The 26,640-nt window shown below is 38.3% G+C and overlaps 3 protein-coding genes across 6 annotated transcripts; 2 read left to right on the top strand and 1 right to left on the bottom strand.

The window, feature by feature from the left end:
• Positions 1-790: 790 nt before the first annotated feature.
• LOC145970180 (uncharacterized) lies at positions 791-21,597 on the top strand. 4 transcript variants are annotated; one of them, XM_083096720.1, is made up of 3 exons: positions 791-15,422; positions 15,521-16,608; positions 16,711-21,597. In XM_083096720.1, the coding sequence occupies exon 1, from the start codon at positions 6,785-6,787 to the stop codon at positions 7,883-7,885; it is 1,101 nt and encodes a 366-aa protein (XP_082952846.1). In that variant the 5' UTR covers positions 791-6,784; the 3' UTR covers positions 7,886-15,422; positions 15,521-16,608; positions 16,711-21,597. The 4 variants fall into 4 exon arrangements, with proteins under 4 accessions (XP_082952846.1, XP_082952849.1, XP_082952848.1 ...); XM_083096723.1 differs by having other exon boundaries at positions 791-16,608; positions 16,711-19,794; positions 21,220-21,597; XM_083096722.1 differs by having other exon boundaries at positions 791-16,608; positions 16,711-21,019; positions 21,220-21,597.
• LOC145970182 (uncharacterized) lies at positions 9,613-10,985 on the bottom strand. The gene has a single exon (XM_083096726.1). The coding sequence runs from the start codon at positions 10,852-10,854 to the stop codon at positions 10,072-10,074; it is 783 nt and encodes a 260-aa protein (XP_082952852.1). The 5' UTR covers positions 10,855-10,985; the 3' UTR covers positions 9,613-10,071.
• LOC145970599 (uncharacterized) lies at positions 21,346-26,604 on the top strand. The gene is made up of 7 exons (XM_083097478.1): positions 21,346-21,415; positions 23,105-23,302; positions 24,265-24,351; positions 24,427-24,603; positions 24,849-24,968; positions 25,210-25,305; positions 25,404-26,604. The coding sequence occupies exons 1-7, from the start codon at positions 21,346-21,348 to the stop codon at positions 25,532-25,534; spliced, it is 879 nt and encodes a 292-aa protein (XP_082953604.1). The 3' UTR covers positions 25,535-26,604.
• Positions 26,605-26,640: the final 36 nt, after the last annotated feature.

Genomic DNA, 26,640 nt, shown 5'->3' with positions numbered 1-26,640 from the left:
ATTGTGTATATGTATAACTTACACAGAATATTTTCTACGTAACTCGTTGTAACGCTGTTTTCCCGCAGCTTGTTACGCGTACGATTGTTACGCCGCTGCGTGACAGCGAGTATCTATGACGCGGAATTCGAGAAAGAAAACAAGAATGTAATGCTTTAATGTGCGCGTACATGTATACTGAAGTATACTATTACACGCAAGATGAAGAGAATGATGGTACGAGATTGACTCTCCTTGTCACACAAACCGACTATAGCGCCGTCTGTCGCGATAGCGAGCAACTAATCTACTGCTCTGTTTTACTCTTGTATCGCAGTCTCACACTCAACAATATGCATGAAAATTTTGCGTACCGAAATTATTTTTACTACGATTCTAAACTCATTTCTAAAAGTTTATTTATATTCCTTCGTGCAATCTCTAACAGGAAGCTATGTTATTTTGTACATATAAACTGCAACATTTTTATATTAAGCAAGTTTTGTTACGGGTTGACGTCAGAAGCTGATAAAAAAACTGTAATTTTTCAATTTTTTTTGTTTTTGACATAAAACTAGTAGGTTCCTGCTTTGTTTTTATATATACTTTAATCGTGGAGAAGGAATTATAATTCTGTGCAATCAATAAAAAAATTTCGTTATGGAAAAAAATAATCGTTTTGTCGGTAATCCGGCATCCTCTTAAGGCTGACTAACGCGTCGGGACATGTTTCCGCAAACAAAATAGCTTTGTGCTCTTGCGGTACACCCCCTCTCCCACAATATAAGTAATTCTAGATTTTTTTCGAATTAAACAATATAAGCGGTATTCCTTTGAAGAGGATTGGGTGGATGGAAATGCGTGCGAAGAAATTACATCATGATTTAGACTTAAAACTTTATTCTTGTTTTACATATTTTTCTTACGTACTATGGACTAAAAACTAAAGCTGCCAGCTCGCAATCGACGAGTTGATGCTTGTTGAAAGCGTCACTCGCGCGTATTACATTCGATATTTCTTTTGGATTTATTACAGTGGACGCGATATTGGAGAATTGCGTAAACTTGACATCAACTGTTTCGATAATTTTACCCAATCGATCAAAAGTTACATCTATGCATTGATCGAGATCGAACATACGATGTAATGTCGATTCGACCATCATCAAGCATACATTTGAAGATTCGAGACTTATGAGTTTGACATCGTTAATCGTACGAACTCTCACTGTTAGCGGTCCAACGCTTATGAAATTGTAGTCATCTTTAGAGTTGTTCCAAAGTAAATTTTGAATATTGCGACGTTGCTCGTAGAGTCCCTTCCACGTTTCGAGAGATAATATCAGTTCCTTTCCTCGATGATCTCCTATGGCAATCTCCACGTAACTCGGTGGACCCACGTTGATACCAATTTCGAAGAATTTGAATTCCGTAGCTGTCAATGCGTATCGTCTACCTAGTATACGAACCGCACGACGTTCCAACGAAATGCTACAGAAAAATTAAAATTAAAATAATAGTAATAATACAATTTGTAAAAATCGAAAAATAGAAAAAGTTAAATAAAACTTACTCGTCACATTTGTTCTCAAACGATGGAGTTTTATCACGACTCGGTACGTAATTATTCACGCGTCTTCCGATGCCGCTGCCGCTGTTTCCGTTTCTTTCGACGTAATACATTTCTCTGGGAGTTATGAAAAGTGAACCACGAGAGCGGTGTTAACGCGACACTGTTCGTATAAGAAATAACCGAGTATACATGATGCTCATCTTCCAAAAGTATAATGTGGTGGGGGGATCAATGCTTCTAACGCTTTGAATTTTAGGAGAAGGGGAGACAACGCTCAGACAAAAAATTCTTAGAAACGCAAGGAAAGGTCTAGGAAGGGAAAATAAGAGATAAAACATATTAATGTTTACATATTTTATTTTCTTGTAATTCTTTCTGGCGTTGCGACCACCAGTTAAATATTTTGAATACATTTTGTAATGCGCAATTCTTAACATGTTTTCCACATCGCATACTATTGGTAATATCTAATTTATTTAGAGAATCAATATCTTCATAGTCTGCATCCAAGGTTTCAATAATATAGCCGTTTCCCGCATCGTCTAGTATATTGGTCAGCCATTTTCGCTTTTCAAGTCCTTTAACGTACACGGCAGACGATTCTTCTTCTTCTTCTTCTTCGTGTATCGTACCAACGACAGCTGTTGTAATTACACGCTGAGCCAAGCCATACGGAACGTTTCCGTCTTCTCATTTTAATCCATGATGATTTCTAATCACCCATGAGACTTGACATCGCTCAGATTTTGTAAGCACGCTCCACGGTACGGGACTTGCGAAAAAGTAATGCGAGAGAACATATCCCTTTCTCAGAACCGCAGCTTCCTTCACGACAAAATTTCTCCCGACAATAAATCCTTGCAGATCCACAAACGTTGGTACGGACATGACGAGATCTCTCTCTCTCCCCGATGCATCAGTCGAGAGGAATGGGAAACTCTAAAATCATCTCGCAGCACTTTGATTTATATCCTGCTCCTCTTCCCCTCTCTTGTGTCGATGTTATCGCTTAGGTGATTTTGCGTACAACGTTGGTCAACGGATTGTACTGGATCACACGATCGTGTATGATGAGACAGTACGCAGTGGTATTCGCCGGCACGTTCTCCTTACATTCGAATTCCAATCTCACATCCACGGTTGCGCTCTTAACCGATTCGTTTTGTCGAGAACAATCGATAATCACGAACGGACCCTGACGTTGAAACTGTAAGATGGAGAGACTCGGCTCGAGATACTCGTATCCGTAATAGTTCTTGCAGAAGCGCGTGTACGTGTCGTAGAGAATGGCACATCTGCCTTTTTCGAAATCCAGATTCATATCGTCGTACGGATAACATTCCGAATTCAGATAGAGTTTCACGTTGATTAATTTGCAGTGGTCGAATCGACTCGTATCCTCAGACATGATATTTTTCCGGTTTGTCTGCAGAGCGAAGACAACGTATCATGGTTTCTCCAGTTGAGTCGTGGTCTTAATGGCCCACGAATGCTTGGTTGCAAGCTGCAATAGCGGAAACTCGTATAGATCCCATGAGCGAAAACCCATGCTGAGATATCGTCCGCTTTCCAGAGCACGCAGCATCGACAGTTTTTCGATCTCGCTCAACAGCACGTGTGGCATTCGCCATTGTATCTTGAATATGTTGATCACAGGTTCCAGTGTCAAATATCCAAACAGACAATTATTATCGTTGCGCGATCGTATTAAGATCAATTCGTGACGAGCGTTAATCACCACTCGTTTATAATCCTCGCAAAATCCCAATAACATGTGGAGCGGTACGCAAAAATTGAAATGTCCATTCTCATAGGTCCACGGATCCCAGCCGGCGTTTTTCATAATCACGTTTCTATCGGATGATACCGTTACATAGTTTTTGAGCGTAGTAGTTATTCCTACGTTTCTATTCCGATCAATCTCAACGCCATCGAGTTCGTATCGAATCTCATCGAACATGAATGCGGCGCAATTATTTGCCAGTTCCACATCACTTCCTTCAGCTGGTTTGGTTTTCGTTAGTTGTCCCTCGATGTATAGGAAACTCTCATACGGCAATGTATACAGATCCTGTTGTTGTATGGGTATTCTTATCTCATCACTGTGTCCGAACGATGTATTGGCGAACGGGTTGTACGTGTGAGTCTCGATCTTGATGATACGATTGTCAAAAATCGGTTTATCACTGATGTTGAGAATGTCGGTCATCGTTCAGCTGTTTCGCACCGCAAATCCCAAAGATTGTAAAAACGCAACGTTCGATGCGCTGAGTTTCTTTTTCTTGGATGATTTGATATTAGCGAACGTCGACGTTGTTGTTGTTGTTGTTGGTGTTGCTGGTCTCGTAAAGATTGCGTTATCTCTCACGTCTTTCGATCCGTTCAATACGAGCATCTCATACGTCGCATACGTACGTGCAATCTTACGGTGATCTCTTCTCCTCGAAAATCGAGCAATCGTCCGTTCTGGTCGACAACGCGTAACGTTAAATCCGTAATGCTCCGCGCGATGATCGGCAGGTAAATGATCTGGGCAGGCGTTTCCGATATCTTATATCCCGGTTGTACCCTCGGTGAAAATTCATGTATCGTATGAACGAGTATGCCGTTGTTGTACGCACCCGCGGTCACGTTACACTCTATACGGATAATATTCACGTTGAGAATGTTAATCGGCATGTTTGATTCGTACCATTTTCGCGGCTCGAGAATACGATTCGAGAATCCTAGCAGCGATCCAATGTTGTCGGGTTTGGTAAATTTTATTCTGTAGGCACATTTGATCTCGCTCCTCATTGTATTGTAATTAGCACGGAGCACTATCGGATATTCACCATCTTCATAGTCACCACCGTCAATGTTTTTCTTATCGCGATGTTTCCGTGAAATTGCATCTTTCAAAAATTCATGTATATTTTGCAACTCATACGACCCCTCGGGAATCGTAATTTCCTCGTCGTCTTTGCCAAAGTAAAATTTATTATTCGAGGAATTCACATTGGGTATCGTGTGATAAGTCTCAAAATCCGTTAGACCGAACTCGTATTCGCCATCGCTCAAATCTATGGTGGGAAAGAAGTTTGCCGTGAGAACGCTACTCTTCCCAGTCAATGTGAACGTCATAAACATGTCGACGAAACTGTTTAACGAATACTGAGTTAAATAGCGCAATATCTGTCTTTAAATTCACATGCATCGACCGTTCGAAGAAACTGCAAGCACAATTGTCCGCAGATGCTCTGATCGTAAGTTTGAACAGATGTGTAATTGTACTGTATCTTCGTTACGTTTCGTCCGAGATATCGCACCAATTCATTCGGCGGTCAAAGATTGCCGAAACTGACGAAATATATAGCGCGATTCCCCCTCTTTGCATACGCTACCCAATGAGTACCTGGTCCTTCGACGCTATCCAAATTTACAATGCCGCTCTCGTTTTTATATATACCACCGATCGGTAACGAGTTGCGCATGAAAACACCTCTAAAATATGGAATGCGCATACGTTTTGCCAGTTGCAGCAATTGTACGTTGGTAGTTGTGCCCTGCGGCATTTTTAGCGTCTCTTTGACGTTTTTTTTTCTCGTTGAGGCTCCTCGTCCGTATTTGTAAGGAGCGAGATATAATCCGCGACCTTCCATGGCGCGATTGTGACGTAGCATCTCTTGCAACTGACGTTGCGCGGCTTTTTCGTCGTTCACCGCCTTCGCTACACCAGCCGCTCCACCGATCAGGGATCCGAGCGCACCCAACATTGGTAGAATCGGCAATACACCGCCGCATTTCGCTACCGGAAGTATCCGTTTCTTCGCCGTTCTTTTCTTCGTCTTCACACCCATACCGAGCTTCGTCTTGGCTTTCATCGCTGTCCAAACAGCTGTGGCGGCGGCTCTCTCACCGAGAGTCGAATCTCTCGCAACGATGCGATTCCGCGCTTTCTCGGCGAGTATCCTATCCGCCGCGTGTCTCTCGGTGAGATCGCTGCTCCGAGAGTATGCTATATCGTGTTCACGACACGCCGCGTCCAATGGGTTGATACCTCGATCGCCTCTGACTAATCGCTTCTCCAACCGTGTACCTGGCCCGCAAAACTGATAGCCGGGAATATGGAATTCGATCGGAAGTGCGTTTATCGCGTGAATTAATAGGTCTCTACATATTTTCATTGACATTCGCTGCAATTCTTTATCAATGGCGCCAGACCGTCGATGTGTGTTTCCTGCCACGGCTGATTGTAGTGTTCGTAACAGCGACGATACGTCTGAACCTCCGGATCCGCTTTTATGTGTTCCGGAAGTTTGTCCCACACGTAGTGAACGTAATCACCGCACATTCGCAACAGAACAGCTTTTGACACAAATTGTAGTTGTTCGACGCTCAAATCGCGAATGTCGGAAGGACTTGATAGCAGAACAAACATTTTTTCTCTACTGAGCGACTCGTGATTTCGCGCACCTATAAATAGGCAGGCGTTCGATCCAATCGATAGTGTTGAAAAAAATGAGATTCGTGCGACAACCTTTGACGATACGCGTGACGAATTGCGACGACAGATTACGATCAATGAAGGACAATGCGGAGATGCGCAGACACGGTACGATGCTACCGACTACTATACGCGCGATCGTTTGCGGTCCCTCGAATTGTGGTAAAACCAACGTTCTTATAAGTCTACTGGAAAGTCCGCACGGTGTACGTTTCGAGAACGTGTACGTGTACTCGAAGTCGCTGCAACAGCCGAAATATCGATATCTGGAGAATTTGTTGACATCGATCGATGAAATCGGCTATTTTACGTTCTCCAATAACAGTGACGTCATTCTACCGAGCGAGGCACGTCCAAACTCGATTTTCGTCTTCGATGACGTGGCGTGCGACAAGCAAAATACGATAAGAGAGTACTTCTCAGTGGGTCGTCATTCAAACGTCGACTGCTTCTATCTTTGTCAAACGTACGCGAGAATACCAAAACATCTTATACGCGACAACGCGAACCTGCTGATCTCGTTTAAACAGGACGGTACTAACTTGAAACACGTGTACAACGATCACGTGAATACCGCATGTCGTACGAGGATTTCAGTGAATTATGTCGTACTTGTTGGCAACAAAAGTATGGATTCCTAGTGATAGATAAGGACAGCTCATTTACGAACGGGCGATACAGGAAAGGATTTAACGTGTTCGCGATACCGCAAAACGATTAGTCGCTGCCGACACTCTGTAGATGACATGGCTGAAAGCGATAATGTTCGCGAGCGTGAAAAAATTGCGAGGGAGATTGAGAAAACGAGCGAATCGATCCGCAAGAAACATCGCGCTTTGAAGACCGGCAAGATCGACGACGATATCGTGGTCAAGTCCCATTTTAGACCTATTATCGAGCCACTACAAAAAATCGTCGACAACTCTAGTTTAATCGCGGTGAAAAACGAGCCGGAGAGTAACGCTGACGCTATAATTAAAACGTTACCCATCAAGCGGTACAAGGAAGAAGAGGAGAAGGAGGAGCATACGACACCGAAAAAGAGACAACGATTGAAGGCGAATCGTTTATCGACACCGCATACATCGGATGAACCGCTGATAACCTCCACACCGTCCGCGACAACGAGAATCATACAACCCACGATACCCCAATCACTCGCAATCGAAAATGTTTTCGAAACCACGGGCAATCCGCTCGAATCACCATCTGTTCGAAACATGTTACAAACGTTGGAAGGTCAAAAAATGTTACGAGAGTACTTCGGGCCACTGCCACAAAAGTACATGAGCGCTTTCCTTAGTGGCGACGAAAAAAATCAGATCGATCACGTGTACGGTGTCTATTTCAACGAGAATGAAATGTGGCTCGGTAACAAACGATTCGACATCGACGCAGATGACTCTATAATCATAGACAAAGTGAGGTACATTGGTACACCTGGATTATACGAGTTGATCTTCAAGAGAATTCCCGATGATGACATATACACTGAGGACGATATGCAAAAATATAAGAGCATATTAATGGCGACGAGTGCGCATAAACGCCAATATGATGCGCAAGGTCAATTAAAGAGCAACAGGGGATACAAGTATAAACACATAATTGCACCGTTGATGTCAATCGAATCGAAAAAGAAAAAATGCGGTACGGGAGTATCCATGCCTCGCGTGATGACGCTAACCGACAATAAGATCGATTACGTGCACTGGGACGATCCCAACGAGCTAGTGAATCGTTTACGATTGCTCGACGCTTCGCGCCGAGCTGGCCACAACGCTCACGACAACGAAATCCTGTCGATTATAGAGGAACTTCGCGAAGTCGGCCTTATTATAAATTAAACGGTGTCTCAACGAAACTGATCAGTCGATCGACGTCACTCGCATCGAGAAAAAAAAATGCCCATCAACAAATTTGGATTATTTGAACAGAGAAATGAAGCAATTAGAACAAGCGATCATTGGGATAAATCGGTGACAAGTTACTTGCGTCAAAACGCTCTGTGTCGCGTCGCTACGTACTATGACGGGAGGTCGCGCAAGATTTGCCGTGTAGCGCAACCTGAGGCTGATACCGATGCAGTCAACAAACTGTACGTGGAACAATGCGTTAAAACGTTGAAGAAGGAGAAAGAATCAGACGAGAAGCTGACTGCGTTCGAGAAGGACGTGCGAGCTTTGCAGACTGCGATAAACGAGCTTCAGCGTGCGATTAACACTAATTCAGAAACAGCTACGAGCGGTTAAGGAGCGGCTATTGTACAATTATTGAACATCTACAAAGGCTTATCGAACTACAATGAGTGGCAGTGATCGAAGAGGAAACGGCTGTGAACGAGGCTACGAACAATTCAAGAACAGCTGCGAACGAGGTTATGAACACCTCAGGAACGGCTGCGAACAAGGCTATGAACACGTCAGGAACGGCTACATACGAGGCGGCATACAACTCTGGAACGGCTACGAACGGGTCAGAAACGATTGCCAACGAGGCTGCGAACGGGTCAGAAACGACTGTGAACGAGGCTACGGACTACTTAGAAGCGACTACCAACAGGGTCAATTACGGCAACAAACGGCTGCGAACAGCTATCGAACGGCAACGAACGGGGCAGGAACAGCTAACGAACGGCTATCGAACGGGTCAGAAACGGCTATCGAACGGGGCAGGAACGGCAACTAACGGGGTAGCAACGGTAACGAACGGCTATTGAACGGGTCAGAAACGGCTATCGAACGGGGCAGGTACGGTTATCGAACGGCTATCGAACAGTAACGAATGATAAAACGCACGGTGATACTCGGGGCACACATCGTTTGATCGACGAATCGAAACAACGATGGATCGGCGATCGGGAATAACCGAGGAAGCGAAGAAACAACATAGTTTAGAGAAACGGCAGTTGGTGAACGAATTGCACGCGCCGGCGAGAAAAAATTTTCCCCGAAGACACGTCATAGTGCGGGGATACGATGACCTGTGGCAAGCTGACATTGTCGAGATGCATCCGTACTCTCGTTTCAACAGAGGTTACCACTACATACTCACAGTCATCGATGCGTTGAGCAAGCACGAGTGGACCGCACCACTCAAGAGTAAAGGCGGAAGCGAGACAGCTGACGCTATCGCTGAAATAATTCGAAATAGCAAAAGATGTCCGAAAAACTTACAGACTGATATGGGGAAGGGATTTTATAACGCTGACGTGCAACGGCTCATGCGGAAACATGACATCAATCATTATTCTACATATTCAGTATTGAAGGCATCGATCGTTGAGCGATTCAATCGCACACTGAAAAACGACATGTGGAAGATGTTTACGCTGAACGGATCTTACAAGTGGATCAGCGCGTTGCCGCGACTTGTATCGGATTACAACGCGCGCAAGCATCGAACGATCGGTATGCGACCCGTCGACGTTACCCCTGCGATCGCTGAAAGACTCTTGGCTACTGTGTACAACCGTGTAAATATCGCGGGTCCGGCGAAATTCAAAGTAGATGACTCGGTACGCGTTAGCAAGTACAAGACAATTTTTGAGAAAGGTTACACGTCAAATTGGACAACCGAAGTGTTTAAAATTGTAAAAGTGCAGCATACTAATCCCGTAAGCTATCTACTTGAGGATTATCGCAAAAAACCTATCGCTGGAGCGTTCTACGAGCACGAGTTGCATCGCGCGAATTATCCGGACGTGTATCTCGTGGAGAAAGTACTGCGTAGGAGGGGTGACGAAGTTTACGTGAAATGGTTGGGATTTGACAATTCGCACAATTCTTGGATACATAAAAACAATGTGATTTAATTCATACAGTGTTTATTTTTAATTTTCTGGAAAAAATATATGTGTATAACATATATAATATTTGAAAAATGAAAATATACATAAAAATCCTTATCAATATTCCTTGCGATAGTACATGTATTTTTTAATATAAGATGTATGAGATATGCATTACAAAAATATATGAAATATAAAAATACAAAAATCTTTATTAATATTTCTTTCACACACACACACATTTTACAATGGTATCTTATAATGCCCCCACGGTAGCGTATCGGTGGTTTCGGGTACGATATACCGCTTGTCATCGTACGGACTCAGAGCAATTTTTGTCTCGCGGATTGTGTATACTTGGTGCAATTTCGATCGTATACACGACTGCTGGCGCGTCATTTCAATTTCTTCTTTCAAACACCGTGTGTAATCGTCAAACGTTATCGTTCTCGCGACAACGTTGCTCTTGACGCCTTTAACTTTCTTCGTATCCTTTTTTCCATCGACTCGTAATGCGTACATTTTTGCTCTGAGCCCGGCAAATTCGGTCATTATGGCACCGTTATTTTCATCCTTCATTAGACCCGGTACCTTTTTATTTACGAGCGGCATACCGTACGCATTGTTCGCAGCATAATCGCTAGTGTCGAATCTGCTGACGTCGCGCTTCATATTTTTGTACATGTCTTCGCACTCAATGTGATATATGAGACTATCGGTATCGGTGTACATGACCTTACATTTGTCGCGATATAGGGGAGACATATACTCATGATGAAACTCGTACAAACATGTCTTGGATATGTCGAGTATACACATACCCACGTAGATTGGTTTGTAGAATTTCACCTCGAGTTTGCGCAATTCCACAGCTATTAAATTTTCCGAAAAGACGCTTCTGCTGTGGAAATTTGGTTTAGCGATCATTGCCTCTGCACCGTACCGCCCGTCCCAGTGCGTTAGTAATTTTACATCAACGCGATTGCGCACATTTTCCATCGTTTTGCCAAACACCGCATTGTTCATTAATTTGTATAAATTTTTTTCAAAATCGTTTTTAGCCAATGTTCTAAAATGTGTATTGAGTTCTATGTAATTTCGAAGCCAGGGAGATTGAGAAAACTGTAAAATTCTATGTATTTTTGTAACACGAAGACCGTGACGCGTACATTGCTGCAGGTTGCGGTAGTGTATCACGTAACGCTTTTTATCGTATAGCGTTGCAAGCAGTTTGAATTCCCGCTTGCCAGGTGGTTTGTCGCGTGTCGGGCAAAACGGTAGGTCAGTGTGCGCATCGTGAAGATGTTGCGGATACTCGAGATCGACTTCGAGGATATAGCCTGTAGGCGAATCTAGCGCGATGGATGATACGTCAAAATTCGACACGTCGTCGACCCATCGAAAATCGGCGTAAGGCAACGGTTGACACATTGCTCATCCGTACAAATTATTTACATCAAAGTACATCAAGTATGATGATGGTTTCGATGGATCGTACGACTCCATGTATTTGTTATTAGCGCGAGCGTATCTACCCGAACATTGACTCAGACCGCCACGTATACCGCGTTCGATAAACATGACCATGTCGATGTCGGTAAGCAATTCAAACGTAATCTTGGTATGCTTCAACATGGCGTCCCACGTGTATCCGGGTAGAGTATAGTAATACGCAAGGTCGAGTCCGTAACTTTCGATACATTTGTCGCGAAAGTTTTCAAAAATATCGGCTAATAACAAGACATCGATTTTAAGATATAAATCGCTATATTCGCCTGGCGTTCGAATGGAGAATCGCGTCCAGATGTTCTCGGCGTGCGCGTAATCGCTCTCGGATATAGTTTCACCGGTTAAGGAACTGTAAAATGATTTGCGCGGTGGTAAACATGTATCTTGCAACTTGTCAACGGAATCGATGTATTCATATGGAAACACAGCTTTCCGTGTTAATAATTTGAAGTTTTCACTCGATAAATTTTGAAATTCTGATTTTAAAATATCCAGTTTATCTTTATCTAGATAAGATGCTAATTTGTCGAGACTTGCCGTAAGAAATTTGAATGAATCGATGAAGCGTAATTTTACTTGATTTTTTGGTTTTTCTTCCTTAAGATCGACATTTTTGGTAAACGATATATATTTCTCTTCCGTTATTGGAAGTAACTCGACTCTCCCTTCGAACGCTGTGGCTATTTCCTCGATAATGAAATGCAAATCATAACCGGATAAATTATGAAACACTATCGCAATACAGAAAGACTCTTTATAATTTAAATTACAATTTGAATGCGCGGGACCTCTGTACCGTCCAGTCAAATGACAATGATCGCGTACGCGTGTATCGTCTTGCGCGAACGGTTTTTCGCATATATGACATTGAGTAGCGCTATTAAATTTTTCACACTCTTCAAATGTTAAATCTACCATAGGGACATTAGTAGTTAAAATATTTTTTACAGGAAATGCTAACATTTTAAGTTGTTCGACGAACCATGCTATACAATCGGTACTGCGACGCGAATGATATGCGGATAATGAGTCGTCGTACGAGCAATGTATATAATATGCTATGCTAAATACTTGATGGTGCTGGCACATATTCTTCTCTTCCTCCATCTTGGCCAGAACGCATTCCAAGTCGGCGTACACGATGAATGGAAGCTGCTCTTTCCTGTTATAATTGTTGAACGATAACCACTTGTCCTTATCGCTCGGTAACCGGATAGCGCAGTCGTTTATTTTTCCGCAGTCTATCGTATGTGACTGCAACTTGTCGTCCGAACCAAAGTAATGCAAGCATCTATAAAAGAAAATAAAAATTTTTTAAAAATTAAAGATTTATATACAATTTACTACATAACTTATAATTATTTAAATTATACATACCGATCGCAGATATATCTTTGACCGTTGTGTTTGCTCAATTGCGAGCTCACGAGCCGGGATAAATTTTTGATCCATGCGAAATGTCCGACATTGTTGCCGTCTTCCACGTATAGCAGATTCACATGCTTGTCCCGCTTCTGCTGCGAAAGACGTATCGGAACAATGCCGTTCTTCTCTTCGATGCTGTAGACGTTGATCGAAATATCGTTGACAAGTTCAAATTTTTTTAGTTGGTTCAACATCATCGAAACTCAATATTTTGTACATTTAACACCGTCGTATAGTGGGGATATGAAGATTCCCGATTCGTGTCTCTTTCAGCGGGATATAGAGCGGCCACCACTGCCCACGCGAAACACGCATTGTCTTTTGATTGTACGTTAATCACCGCTCTCTTCATCACAATCTCCCGCGGCAATTTTATATGACATCCCGCGCGCATAGGATTATACTTATTTATATTTACAGTCAAATTCTGTATTCGCGACAATGCCCACCCGCTATCGCGTTCCTGAAATTCTTCCAGCGATGCTAGAGTGGGTTTGATAACGCGACGCTCGTACCACTCGTGTAAATCGGATGTGCGAAAGAGTTCACAGTTTCTCGTATTGGTACTTTTATTTGCGCGCTTATCACCCGACACAAATTCACCATTGAATATAGTGTTCACTTTTACACTGTTGTGTCTTCTTATAACGTCCTGCACATGTTCTATCACAATGTCTTTGGCGTCCTCGAGAAATTGGCGAGGTTCGATGTGATTATAGTTTATCACCGCACCAGTCAGAATACGGTTATCGAACGCGGTATCAATCTCACGCCACACAAGTTCATTTTGATGCGCGCTACATTCGGCACCCGCGTTATTGTCGCCACTGTAATTACCACCACTGGGCATAAACTGTCTCTGCAATCGAGTCTTTGCACCTTCGAGTCGCGCGATCCGAGCAATCAGCGATTGTTGATTCCCGATCGATAATCGTAGTCGTTTGATTCGACTTTGCTCTTCCAGCGACTCGATGTACTCGTTGCATCGTTGTAGCCACGCAAAATATTCACCCAAGGTGGCAATTTGGCGGGACCGCTCCACCAGGTCGCATTCAGTCTGCTCGACGTTATCCATTTCTTCACAGAGTGCAAATTGGGCACATATTGCACGGAAATCTTATATACAACGGCTCGCTACACGTTGAACAGAATCGGCCATCCATCGCATCAAGTGTCTCAATTTTATGCTTTCGAACAGCATACATCATTTGGCTATCCACGCCTTGCAATGCAATCATACACAAAGGACATACAGCTAAAGCACCACCCGTGGAATAATAACTGTATATGATACAAAATTTTGTACTACGTGCGTTTAAAGAATTAATTTCCGCAACAGACACTATTTTCTCTCTGAATTCCGTGGAGTTCTCACTGCAGTCACTAATGCAGTCACTGTCAAATGACAACGCGTGATCTTCGTCTTCCATTTATATATATATATTATCACACAACACTGACAGAACACTACTTTCTGACAGAACACTATACTTTTTGACTATACTTTTACTATACCGACGTGTCGATGCGCGTTCAAATCACGTACTGTGACTTGATGCGCTTCAATCCTCCCTGTATTTCGTCTAAACCTGTTTTTATCTTTGTGTAAAATAAATAAGTATGGTGTATCATAATAATCATTTATTTACATCTCAGAAAGAATTCGTTCTCTCTCACACGCGCGGCAAGGGCACAAAGCAGCCGAATATCGGCGCTGATACGTTGCAATTCTTCCTAGAAAAAAAAATATGGAAAATAATTCTGGGTCGACTCTAATATCCAATCCTCTTCAAATACCGCTGTTTACCAGCCGGACATCGGTTTATGATTGTTTATACTTGCGATAAAACATCCAACACGTCCCCAAGCGTCCCCCACCTCGCGCCTCCGTACTATGATTTGATATTTTTCAATCCTCCTCCTCCTTATATATTTCGTCTAATCCTTTCTCATCTTTTGAATGTTAGAAGCGAAGGTACAAAGCATGTACATCAAAAGAAAAAAAAAAGGAAGGGGATTCTAAGATCCAATCCTCTTCAAAGGAATACTGGTGTTTATATTGTTTATGTTAAAAATATATATATAATGAAGAGGAGTCTGCTGCACTAGAGTGTCATTTCTTTCGTTGCTCTTCTGTGTTTCGGTGGTCTTGTGCAATGGCTGAAGAAAACGTAATTATCATCGACGATGATACGGATGATGATGATTATTGGATGGATCCAGTTGTGGCGGAGAGGATGGAGATAGAGAGAGAGGAGAGAGAGAGGAGAGAGATGGAAGATGATGGATCGGATATAGAACCCTTGGCGAAGGACAGTGATTATGATAGTGACAATAGTGTCGATATTCTTGATGAACGGTTACAAAAGAAACAGCGAGATTTAAGCATACCTGAAATAATGACATACAATGAAGCAACAAAGATATGTTGCATTTCCTATTACTATATGGAAAATAAATCAAAATATTCTACCGAATGCTTTCTAGAAGATCCGCATCAGTTTGAAGAAATTAGTTCTGTTCGAGAACATAGAACCATAGCTTATGTTCATTTGGAAAATATGTCATGCAAAGAGTGCAGAAAATGTTTGAATCAAATATTGCCCTGCAACATGTGCCCTATTTGCATAAATTAAAATAGATGAGTCATGGATAACATTGTAAGTATCTTTTAATTTATTACATATCAAAAGTATTTTAAAATAAATTATTAAATAATTTAAACTAATGAAATGCATATGTTTTCTTCTGTTTTCAGAAACGGCTTCCCCAACATAGCCCGACGGTCTATTTTATATATTATTATTTTTCTTTTATATTGTATACTTTATTTTATTAAACTCACACATACATACATTTAAATAAATTATATATTTTTAATTGTAACAAAAAAAAATTGCAATTATTTACACGCCTTTCCCTTGCGCTCCAATCCTTTGCATGCTCTCGCATTAATTATAAGTCTCGCTATCGTTCTCTCTCGTACGCGTTCTCTCTCTCACACGCGCGGCAAGGGTACATAGCAGTCGAACATTGGTATCATAAACAGAAAACATAAAAAGAAGGTTCCAAGATCTATTTCTCTTCATAGGAATACTGTTCATATTGTTTATACCGAGCGTAGAAAAAGACCATGAAAGGATCACTAATGGTTAATATATACAGTGGGTGTAAAATATATTCGTACACTAGTGTAACCCTTCCAGTTTTGAGACCTTTATAATTCCTACAGCGGAGAGTAACATTCGATTTCAATCTCAGTTGTGTATCGTCCGAGAGGAGAGCGTCAGCGAGTTTAACCGTGTGTGCGATTATTTCTTACGCTGCAAATAAAATGGATTCTATTTTTAATTTTTCATTTTGGAAGAGGAGTTTTGTAGAGCTCTTATTTTCTGTGATACTAAAAGTGGTATTTGTCTGGAAGGTAGGTAGTGTTTTTGTGAAAAAATTGTGCGTATGTGTATGTGTATTTTTAATATATTATTTTATAGTACCCCGATGATGTCAAAATTCCCGGGTTCATCAACATACAGCATTGACGCAATGTGCGGGCGGAGCGCTGGAACGCGCGACACGATCTCGCGGAGGAATGGGGCGACACCCCGGAGAGTCGCCTGGATAATGATGTAAATGGATCATGGAAATATCTCGACATTTTTAATCTGCGGCTGCTCTTCGGGATGAAGTCCCTATCTGACGAAATCTGCGAACTATTTGTTATAAGATATGAAGAGAACAGAATAATCGAAGAGGAGAGAATACGGCAATGGCAAAGAAGAATGGAAGAGAGAAGAAGAAGATGGTTACAGGAATACTGGCACGGCTCTGCAGTTCCAGGAGGCTAAGGTACATATTTCTTTTTAAAATTTTTGTTATTAATTATTAAGATAAAATTAGTTTTTTATTTTTAATTAAGATAAAATTAATGTAGCGTTTTTCCTGTTTCAGGAGCTGCCTCCCCTTACAGCCCGGCGCACCGTCCGCATTATTTTATATTCATTTTTTTTCTTTTTTCTTTTCTTTTATTTTTTTATTTCTATCTTTTATTAATTTCTTAAATTTTACATAATTTTACTATTAAGTACACACACACACAATTTGTAATACTCATACACATTTTTAAATAAATTTATATTTCAAAAAAGTTGCAATTATTTACACGCCTTTCCCTTGCGCTCCAATCCTTTGCGTGCTCTCGCATTAATTATAATTCTCGCTATCGTTCTCTCTCGTACGCGTTCTTTTCGCACGCGATATTATCGTTCTCTCTCACACGCGCGGCAAGGGTACAAAGCAACCGAACATCGGTGCTGATACGTTGCAATTCTTCCTAGAAAAAATATGGAAAATAATTCAATATCCAATCCTCTTCAAATTCCGTTGTTTATCAACCGGACATCGGTTTATGATTGTTTATACTTGTCATAAAACATCCAACACGTCCCCAAACGTCCCCCGCCCCGCCCCGCAGCCCCCGCGCCTACGAAATCCCCTCCGTCCCGCGTGACGTCATTCCCCCGCGCCACGGAAAACCCCCTCCATCCTGCGTGACGTCATTCCCCCGCGCCGTTGAAATCCCCTCGCGCCTCACCCCCCTTGAGAGGACCTGCGTTAGAACTCTCCTTGTATACCTACTAACAAAATAAATAAAAATTTTTATCATAAAAATAAATGCGGAATTTGAAATAAAGTTTTACATAAAACGTTAAAATGTTAAAATTGAACTGAATTTTTAAATATGTATTCTTACTGCTTTAATATATTAAATATGTATACGTAGCTTTAATAATAATAATAAATCCGTACTACATAATTTCAGCTTTTAACTTGCTTTAATTGTACACATTATATTTCAGCCTTCGATACGGTCGATCCAATTAACTGACATCTATGTATCGATCAATTTATTAAAATTGCGATAGGTAATCTCCCGCATGATAAAAAGATTGACACAACCATTAAAACTCACCCTGTATATATGTGTGTGTGTGTGTGTGTGTGTGTGTGTGTGTGCGCGCGCGCGCGCGTGCGTGCGTGCGTGTGTAGCGTATACGGGAGTTATGTGAGCAAGCGAGAAGGTAATAAGAGAGAGCGAAATGGCAATAAGAGCGAACGAGATAGCAATAGCACGAGCAACGAAGACTTGGAAATCGAGTCTTTCTTATAGCCTGGCACACTATTTCTGCCGACAATCGAGCGTCAAGTCATGTTAACAGATCCTGCTGGATTTCTGCTATCAATCTGCTGTCAGATTCTGTGAGCAGGCTCTGTCAGCAGAATATAAGCTGAATGAGGACGCAGTTGATGTCAGTCTGCTGATATACTTTGATTAAATCTGTTACCAGTCTGCCAACATACTGCTAACATTTTGCTTACGGGGTTTCTTTACATGAAAAAGGATTTTAGTTTAATGGAATACATTTTACAGTTACAATTCGGTGTGTAGTTTGTGATTCTCCAGCTGCAGCATTTGTGAAGTGTATTAAAGCATTTAATGGATATTTTGGTTGTGCAAAATGTATGCAAGAAGGTGATTATAATAATTATTGAATGCTTTTTTTGGAAATAAATGCAAATTTAAGGACGGATGAAAATTTTGTTTATCAACAAAATAAAGAACATCATATTGGAAGATCAATTTTTGAAAAAGCAAATTTGGGAATGGTAAGTCAATTTCCATTAGATTATATGCACTTGGTTTGTCTAGGAGTGGTAAAAAAAATGCTTCATATTTTTATGCATGGAGAAATTAAAAGAATTAAATTTAGTTCTGCAGTTATACGTGAAATTTCACAAACTATGTAATATTTCAGAATGGATACCAAAAGATTTTGCACGGAAGACACGTAATTTAGAAGAGTTGGAACGTTGGAAAGCAACGGAATTAAGATTATTTTTATTATATGTAGGACCAGTTATATTTCAAAATTATTTGCCTCCAAATTATTTATTACATTTTAATTCTTTGCATTGTGCTATTAGGATATTATGTCATGAAAGTGATTGTATTAATAATAATGAATATGCTAAAAATTTGTTAACTTATTTTGTTGAAACTGCAAAAATATTATACGGAAAAGATTTTATTATTTATAACGTTTACAATTTAATTCACTTAGCTGATGATGTTCTAAAATTTGGTCATTTGGATTCATATAGTAGTTTTTCTTTTGAAAGTTTTTTATATGAAATTAAAAAACAATTAAAGAAAGCAGAAAAACCTCTTCAACAAATATATAATAGAATAGTGGAACGTGCTACATATAAAAAAACACGACGTGAATATAATGTTTCAAAACCTCAAGTTGCTCATTATAATTCTTTAAAATCAAATGAAACAAGATCAGCATATGATTCCATTTTTTATAAAACATTTGAACTTTTATCAAAAAAAGAGCCTGACAGTTTTTGTTACTTAAAAAGTTTTGATATTTTTCATATTATAAATATTTATAAATATGATAAAAAATTCATGATACAAGGTAGAATATTAATAAATACAAGCAATCTTCCTCATTATCCTGTAAATTCAAAATTATTTAACAATGTCGTTGGGAATGAATGGTCCGAATTAAAAAATTATCCACTGGATGAAATAAATATAAAGGCAATTTGTATTCCTTATAAAAAAACAGTTTTTTTTCCTATAATTCATACATGTACATAGGGGGGACGTCGCCGCCATTAGATCGGGTGACAGGTGTGGAAGTGAGTGGCAGAAAGGAGAAGGAAAAGGGGATGGTTGGGAGAGGAGATGAGAGCTGGGAACGGAGGAGGAGGTGGGGGTATACCGGAGGGTTGTGAGGACATGGAGGCGGAGATGGAGAGAGAACGGATAGAGAGTTTTTTGGAAGAGAAAAGTTGGAGTAAAAGTGCTGAGTTTGGAAGAATGGCGGATGGAGGGAGAGGCGGGAAGAAGAGGAGTAGTGGAACGACGGAAATGGAGAGTGGAGATGGCGCTAGAGGCCGAAGGAAGGAGCGAGTGGAACGGCAGAGATGGAGAGTGGAGATGGCGCTAGAGGCTGGAGGAAGGTAAAGTCACTAGATATACAAAGTACCGCAATCCATAAGACTCAATGTATAAGGATTTGGAGCCAAAATGACGCCAAAAAGTACATGTGCACACTTTTGTTACGTATGTATGTACACTTTAAGTGCAATTTTCTAACTTGTATGTGAAATCTGAGAAGCATTCGTGACTAGGTTGTTGCGTAAAAGGCTATAGAAATCAAAGCGAAAAAGGTTTTCGTTTATTTCGCATCCCAAAAAGCGAAAATAACAACAAAAAATGCAAAAAATGGCTGAAATTAATTGCCAAAAATACATTGTCATTAAGGGGTCATGTAAATATATAATTTGAATGAACCGCTTATTGGAATCAAAATGGCGAATGATTGCGGTACATTGTATATCTAGTGACTTTAGAGGAAGGAAGCGAGCGGTAGATAGATCGATGCGTGGATCGATTAAAGAGAGACGGAGAGTACGGTGTTTAAGCCCCTTGCACAATGCTAGGCAACAGGCAATAAGAACAGAAATAGTATCTATTCTCTGCTCCTATTGGCGAATATTTTCTGTTCTGCGTATTTATTGGTGAATAGTTTCTATTCCTTATTTCTATTGCCTGTTGCCTAGCATTGTGCAAGGGGTTTTACAGTGAGGAAGTTGGAACGATAGATAAAAAGATGGAAAGTGGAGGACTGTGGAGGAGATCAGAGAACTGAGGAAGGTTATGGTGGAGCTGGTGTTGGTGTTAAGGAGGTTGACAAGGGGAATGGAGAGGAGAGAGGAGGTCGGTCAAGAGAGCGTGGGAGTTGAGGTTAGAACGGAGAGGGAAGGTGCAGAAGAGGAGAGTAGGGTGGAAGGTGAGAGGAGAGAAAAGGAAGAAGGAAGAGGAGGAAAGGAAGGCAGGAAGGTGGAGGAGTCAACGATAGGGAAGTGGAGCGTGGGAGTTGAGGTTAAGTTGGAGAGGGAAGGTGCAGAGGAGGAGATTAGGGTGGTAGGTGAGAAGAGAGAAAAGGAAGAGAGAAGAGAAGGAAAGGAAGGCAGGAAGGTGGAGGAGTCAACGATAGAGAAGTGGAAAGCATTAGAGATGAAGAAGGAGATGAGAGAGAGGACGGTGGAAGGAAGGAAAGCTGGTGATGGAGAGAGGAGGGGCAAGCGGTGGAAAGAAGTAGGTGGTATGAGGAAACAGAGGAGACGGAGGAGGAAAGTGATGAATAGTGGAAAAGGAGAGAGGAGGAAGAGGGTGAAGAAGGTAAGGAATGGAGAGCTGGAGAGGGAAGGGTAGGAGGTGGAAGAGGGGGGACGAGTAGGGACAAGGGGGAGAGAATAGGGATAGAGGAGGAAAGGTAGGAAAGATAGGAGAGGGAGTTAAGGGAAATGGAAGAAGTGGAGGGAGTGGAGAGGAGGAGTAGATAACCGCTGTGCTTTTGTTTAATTTCCGTTTGTTTGCAGTTACTCTCGATACAGGGTGGGGAATGGAAAGGAAGGATTAGAGCAGAAGGAAACGGAGACAGGAAAGGAAGAGAGACAGGATAGGGAAAGCAAAGCGCAGGAGAAAGGGAGAGGAGGAAGAGGAAGATGGAAAGCGGTGCTGGCATGAGAGGAAGCATAGATTGGGAGGAGAAGGGTCCGGAGAGTGGAAAGGGAGGTAAGGGATGGAGAGAAAGGAAGGGAAGGATACGCAGGGAGGGTGTGGGAAATTAGAATGTAGTGGTCGCACAAGGGCTAGGTCGGAGGGATGTAAATTTTTTGGATTGTGAAAGGTTCGGGTACGCTCCTTGCAAAAGCGCCTTGTAACCCTAAGGGGAATCAATAAACTATCTAATCATACATGTACATAAAATTATATCAAATTGTATTTTAAGCGTGTGTATATATATATATATATATATATATATATATATATATAATCTACACTAAAAATTATGTATAAAAATAATTGTACATTCCTAATAGCACAATGCTTGTATAATGTATTTTGAATGACACTGTTATTATTTTTTTAGTGTCTTTTTATTTAGTTCTCACATTTTAAATATATTTATGTATTTATTCAGATAATTTTATTTTATTTATTTTTAGTTTTCCTCATCAAATTTTATTTATTATTGCAATTTTATTTAATAATTTATTATTTTTTAAAATTATTAATAATTTTTTAAGGAAAAATAATTAAAAATATAATAAAATATTATTAAATATAAGTGCTATTTTGTACATAAAAGTATTAAGGTAAGATAATCGAGAAATGAATATTTTACTAGATATTTTATGGTTTATGTAAAATTAAGAAATTATTTCAAGCCTTATAACTCGAAAAGTACTTGATGAAAAAATACTTTATTATAGTGTTTTGGAAAGCTCTCGACATAAGCTATAAGAATATGCAATAAAAAATAGGTGGTTCCATTTAAGAAATTAAAGGTGTCCTTGACCTCACCTTAACGATGCCATCCAAGGTCAAACCAATGACACCATCTTATATTTCCCTCAAAACCATACAATTTTTGTCGAAAACGTTTTTCTCTAAAATGCTTAGTTTTTGAAAGAAAAGGGATGTACGGGTGGTCTAGGACACCCTGTATATGTATATGTATATTGATAAAAACTATCATTTAGCATAATCTTGTGTAATTTTTTAGGTTATATATGTTCTAAATACATCTTTGCAACATTCCAAATACATTATAAAATTATAATATTCTTAAGTTATAGATTTAATTTATAAAAATATGTCTAAATATGTGATATTTGTGCAATATAATAAAATATAATATGAGATATTTTAATGCTTTATAGTTGTGTATTGAACTGGACTCAGTCTTAAATCAATTCAGCTTACATTTAAATTTTTTTATAGTTTTAACATAACAATTACATATACAAAAATATATATCCATAAAAAATGTACTAACATATATGTAGAATTATAGAAAATATTTGAAAATTCCATGTCAAGTTAAATACAATATAATACTATTTGTTGACTATTTGTGAAATATTTTGGATTAATACTGCATGTATTTTGTAAAGAATTAATATGTAGTGTGTTTAAATTATATTTATATATAGAAATGTATTTTGTTGTGCTGTGGGATGAGTGGTCTGCAACAATACCAGCTTCATGGTTAATATTCAGAACGAAAGAATTTAAGTAGCGACCGAAAGAAAAAAATCCCAGTGTTGAGTCTAAAAAGAAAACAACACCCAGTAATGATTGGGATAATATTCATTATAAAAAATATTTAGGACCTTTTGGTAAATATTATAGATATAGATATATATTAGATATATGGTAGATATACATATATTCTTATCTAATTTCTAACTTTTTCAGATACCTATAAGCAAGCTAGAGAATTTGAAATTCAAGCAATAAACATATCTACCAATGACGATGAAACATTATCAAGTATAAAAGATAATATATATAATACAAATGCACACACATCTTCACAAAAACGAAAAATAATAAAACCATCTCGATATTGTACATCTTCCTCATCCGAAGAAGAAAATGAAAATGAAGATTTAGGTAAACTTTTTAAATTATTTACAAATATGTAATAAAAACAAAAAATTTAATATTTATATATTTTTATTATACAGGGTGTTAAAAAAGTATCGCATACGCTCAGTGCCATCCGATAGAGAAGGAGAATTTAAGAAAAAATGTCTAATACAATTTTTCGATCCCATGAATAATTTCGCCGCAATTAATTATTGTAATCAGTTAATCAGCGCGGAGCTACAAGAGGAAGCCAGGGGCGAAGCGCGCGAAGTCTGCGGCGCGATGGCTACCGCGCTCATACCATGCTCTCGTACCGAGCGGAGGGAAAGTACTTGCGATCTATTTATTTATTTTACTCACCTTCTTTTTGATAAGAGTAACAAAATAATTTACAGGAACAATCATCACGTAAAAATTCGCGTGATTCTAATATATCACGATACAGACTTTGTTAATTTAATGAAAAAATTTATTTTTAATAAGTAAGAAGCGAAAATTAATCCTCTTTAACTCATTTTTTAAAATGTTAACTGAAAATATTAATTAAATTATCTTGCCTTCTTACTTATTAAAAATAAATTCTTTCATTAAATTAACAAAGTCTGTATCGTGATATAATCACGCAAATTTTTACGTGATGATTGTTCCTGTAAATTATTTTGTTACTCTTATCAAAAAGAAGGTGAGTAAAATAAATAAATAGATCGCAAGCACTTTCCCTCCGCTCGGTACGAGAGCATGGTATGAGTGCGGTAGCCGTCGCGCCGCAGACTTCGCGTGCCTCGCCCCTGGCTTCCTCTTGTAGCTCCGCGCTGATTAACTGATTACAATAATTAATTGCGGCAAAATTATTCATGGGATCGAAAAATTGTATTAGACATTTTTTCTTAAATTCTCCTTCTCTATCGGATGGCACTGAGCGTATGCGATACTTTTTTAACACCCTGTATATTTCATATATACTATATATATTTATTTTTAAATAGATAATATAGGTAATAATAAGAAAATAGATAAGATATTGTTAACCTATAAAAAGAACACATTAACTAAAATTAAATTAAAAGATTTAAGTAAGTATTAATTTATATATTATTTATATTGAAAACTTTTGAAATTATAATATTAAACTAAAAAACATAAAATAGGTATTCCAAATCCTCCTATAAATTACAAGCCATTATCAACAATAACAAAAAATGAAGGAAGCTCTGTACAAAAAGTATTAAATAAACCTGCAACTGATTGCAAATTGGAAACATTGACATGTGAAAAAGAAAAGCGCTTGGTAAAACTAGAAGATGAAAGACAAATTATAGAAAAAAGTAATTGTTCATTTTTGTTAATTACAAGTTTATAAAAGTCAATTAGTAGCATTAATAGGATTAATATATCTTTTCAATTTCATTTAATTTTTATTTTTCCGTACTTTTTAAGTAAAAATTTTGAAAATAGTAAATGTAAAAAGTTTGCAGAATAATCTAATACTACAATTTATATACAAACACGAGAACGATACTTATTCTGAATTACTACTTTTTATGTAATGAAAATTACTTTGAATTACTAGATAATGAAAAAGAAGCATATGGAGAAATCGAAAGCCATTTGGACTTTAATAGCTTGTTATCTTCACAGTTACCTTTGGAAACCGTAATTAATTTAGAAAAATATGATGAAATCACAGAAGGTATTAAGAAATAAATATATTATGTTATTGTGACTTCATTAACCATTATGATACAATTTTTTTCTTTTAAAATTAATTTGCATAAATAGTCTAAATTTTACATATACAATATAATTATACATCTTAGTTAATTATATTACATTTTTTAAATTAAAAATAAGAAAACTTAATTTTATTACATTTATATACTTAATAGAGTAATAAGTAGTACAAAATGTGTTTTTTATTGCTATAAATATAGATCACAATAGTTTAACCACAAACCCATCAGTGAACATTTCACATCAAGCTGAAGCAGTGGAACTTAACTTGAATGTTTTGAAAGTGGAAGAAATAAGTGAGTTGTAAAATAATTAATTTAATCTTTTCTACGGACATAACAGATTTATTTATATTATTATTACAATTTTTGAATTGGTTTTTTCTATGGTTTAGATGCGCCACTTTCCTCATCGTCACAAATAATATTTAATAAAACCAATCATCAAGAAACTGCAAAAAACATAAAAGGAAAAAAAGAATCTCACGAGTTATGTTGCAGTAAACATATGAGGATAAATTTTTAATAATATATATTTCAATAAAATATAATTTAACTATATATATTTATATATAGAAATAGACAATAATTATTACTTTTTTGAAACTATGACAGTATAAGAACAATTTATCTAACAGAAATTACATGGTACAGAAATGATCGTTTTATTATGGTAGTACTTCTTTAAGATAAACACTAAAAGCATTCTAGTAAATTCACATAGAAAGATGAAAATGATGAAATTAATATAAATTAATATAAAATGAAATTAATAATATCAATAATACTTATGCGACTGAGACTAGAAATATTCACATGGTTTTAATTATTAATTTTAAAATTATTGGTCCTTTATTTCATCAAAGAAAATCTCAATGGTAATATGTGTACACTACATTTTTTTAAGAAACTTAAAAGCGTCAAAAAATGTTTACACTTTCATTTTTATGTCTTAATAATCTTATGTCATTGTTGTGTTTCTCTTAATAGTCGCTTTATCATAAAATAAATACAAAAGATAACATTCAAAAAACAAAGCTGATCTTCAGATCTGAGAGATAGACTTTCAGATTTATCCCATTGAGAAAAATACATTATCGTAACTATAACATGATCGCTTTTGTACTGTGTAGTTTCTGTTTGACAAATTTTTTCCTACTCTCATACTTTTAAAGACAAAGTAATAATTAAGTTGTAGTAAGATAATAGTATCGCATTGCAGTAAAGCATTACTTCTCTCTCTGTATAATAACTAACTAATATAATATATATAATATATATATACATATATTATATAATAATAATAATTACATTAATTTTACATTGCATTAATTTTATTTAATTAATATGCATATGTATATACATATATATATATATATATATATATATATATTAATTTTTTTAATAGAAGCTTGTCAGAATGACATTCAAAAAATTCTACGATTATTGATTACAGTCCAACAATTATTGTTGGATGTAAACCCAAATTTTTCACAAGAAAATGCAATAAATATGAATTTACCAATTCGAACTCCTGAAGCACTAAAGCAATTTAATGAATTGATAACACAAGATTCCGCATCTTTACTGCAATATGTAAGTATACTTTTTATCAATTAAATATAAAAAACA

This window comes from Camponotus vicinus, unplaced genomic scaffold (genome assembly GCF_025532165.1).
Source record: "Camponotus vicinus isolate PSW18456_S1 unplaced genomic scaffold, iyCamVici1.0 SCAF_4, whole genome shotgun sequence".
In the NCBI taxonomy this organism is placed as follows: domain Eukaryota; kingdom Metazoa; phylum Arthropoda; class Insecta; order Hymenoptera; family Formicidae; genus Camponotus; species Camponotus vicinus.
Note: the sequence above shows the minus strand (reverse complement) of the source record. Positions and strands in the feature narration are given on the sequence as shown.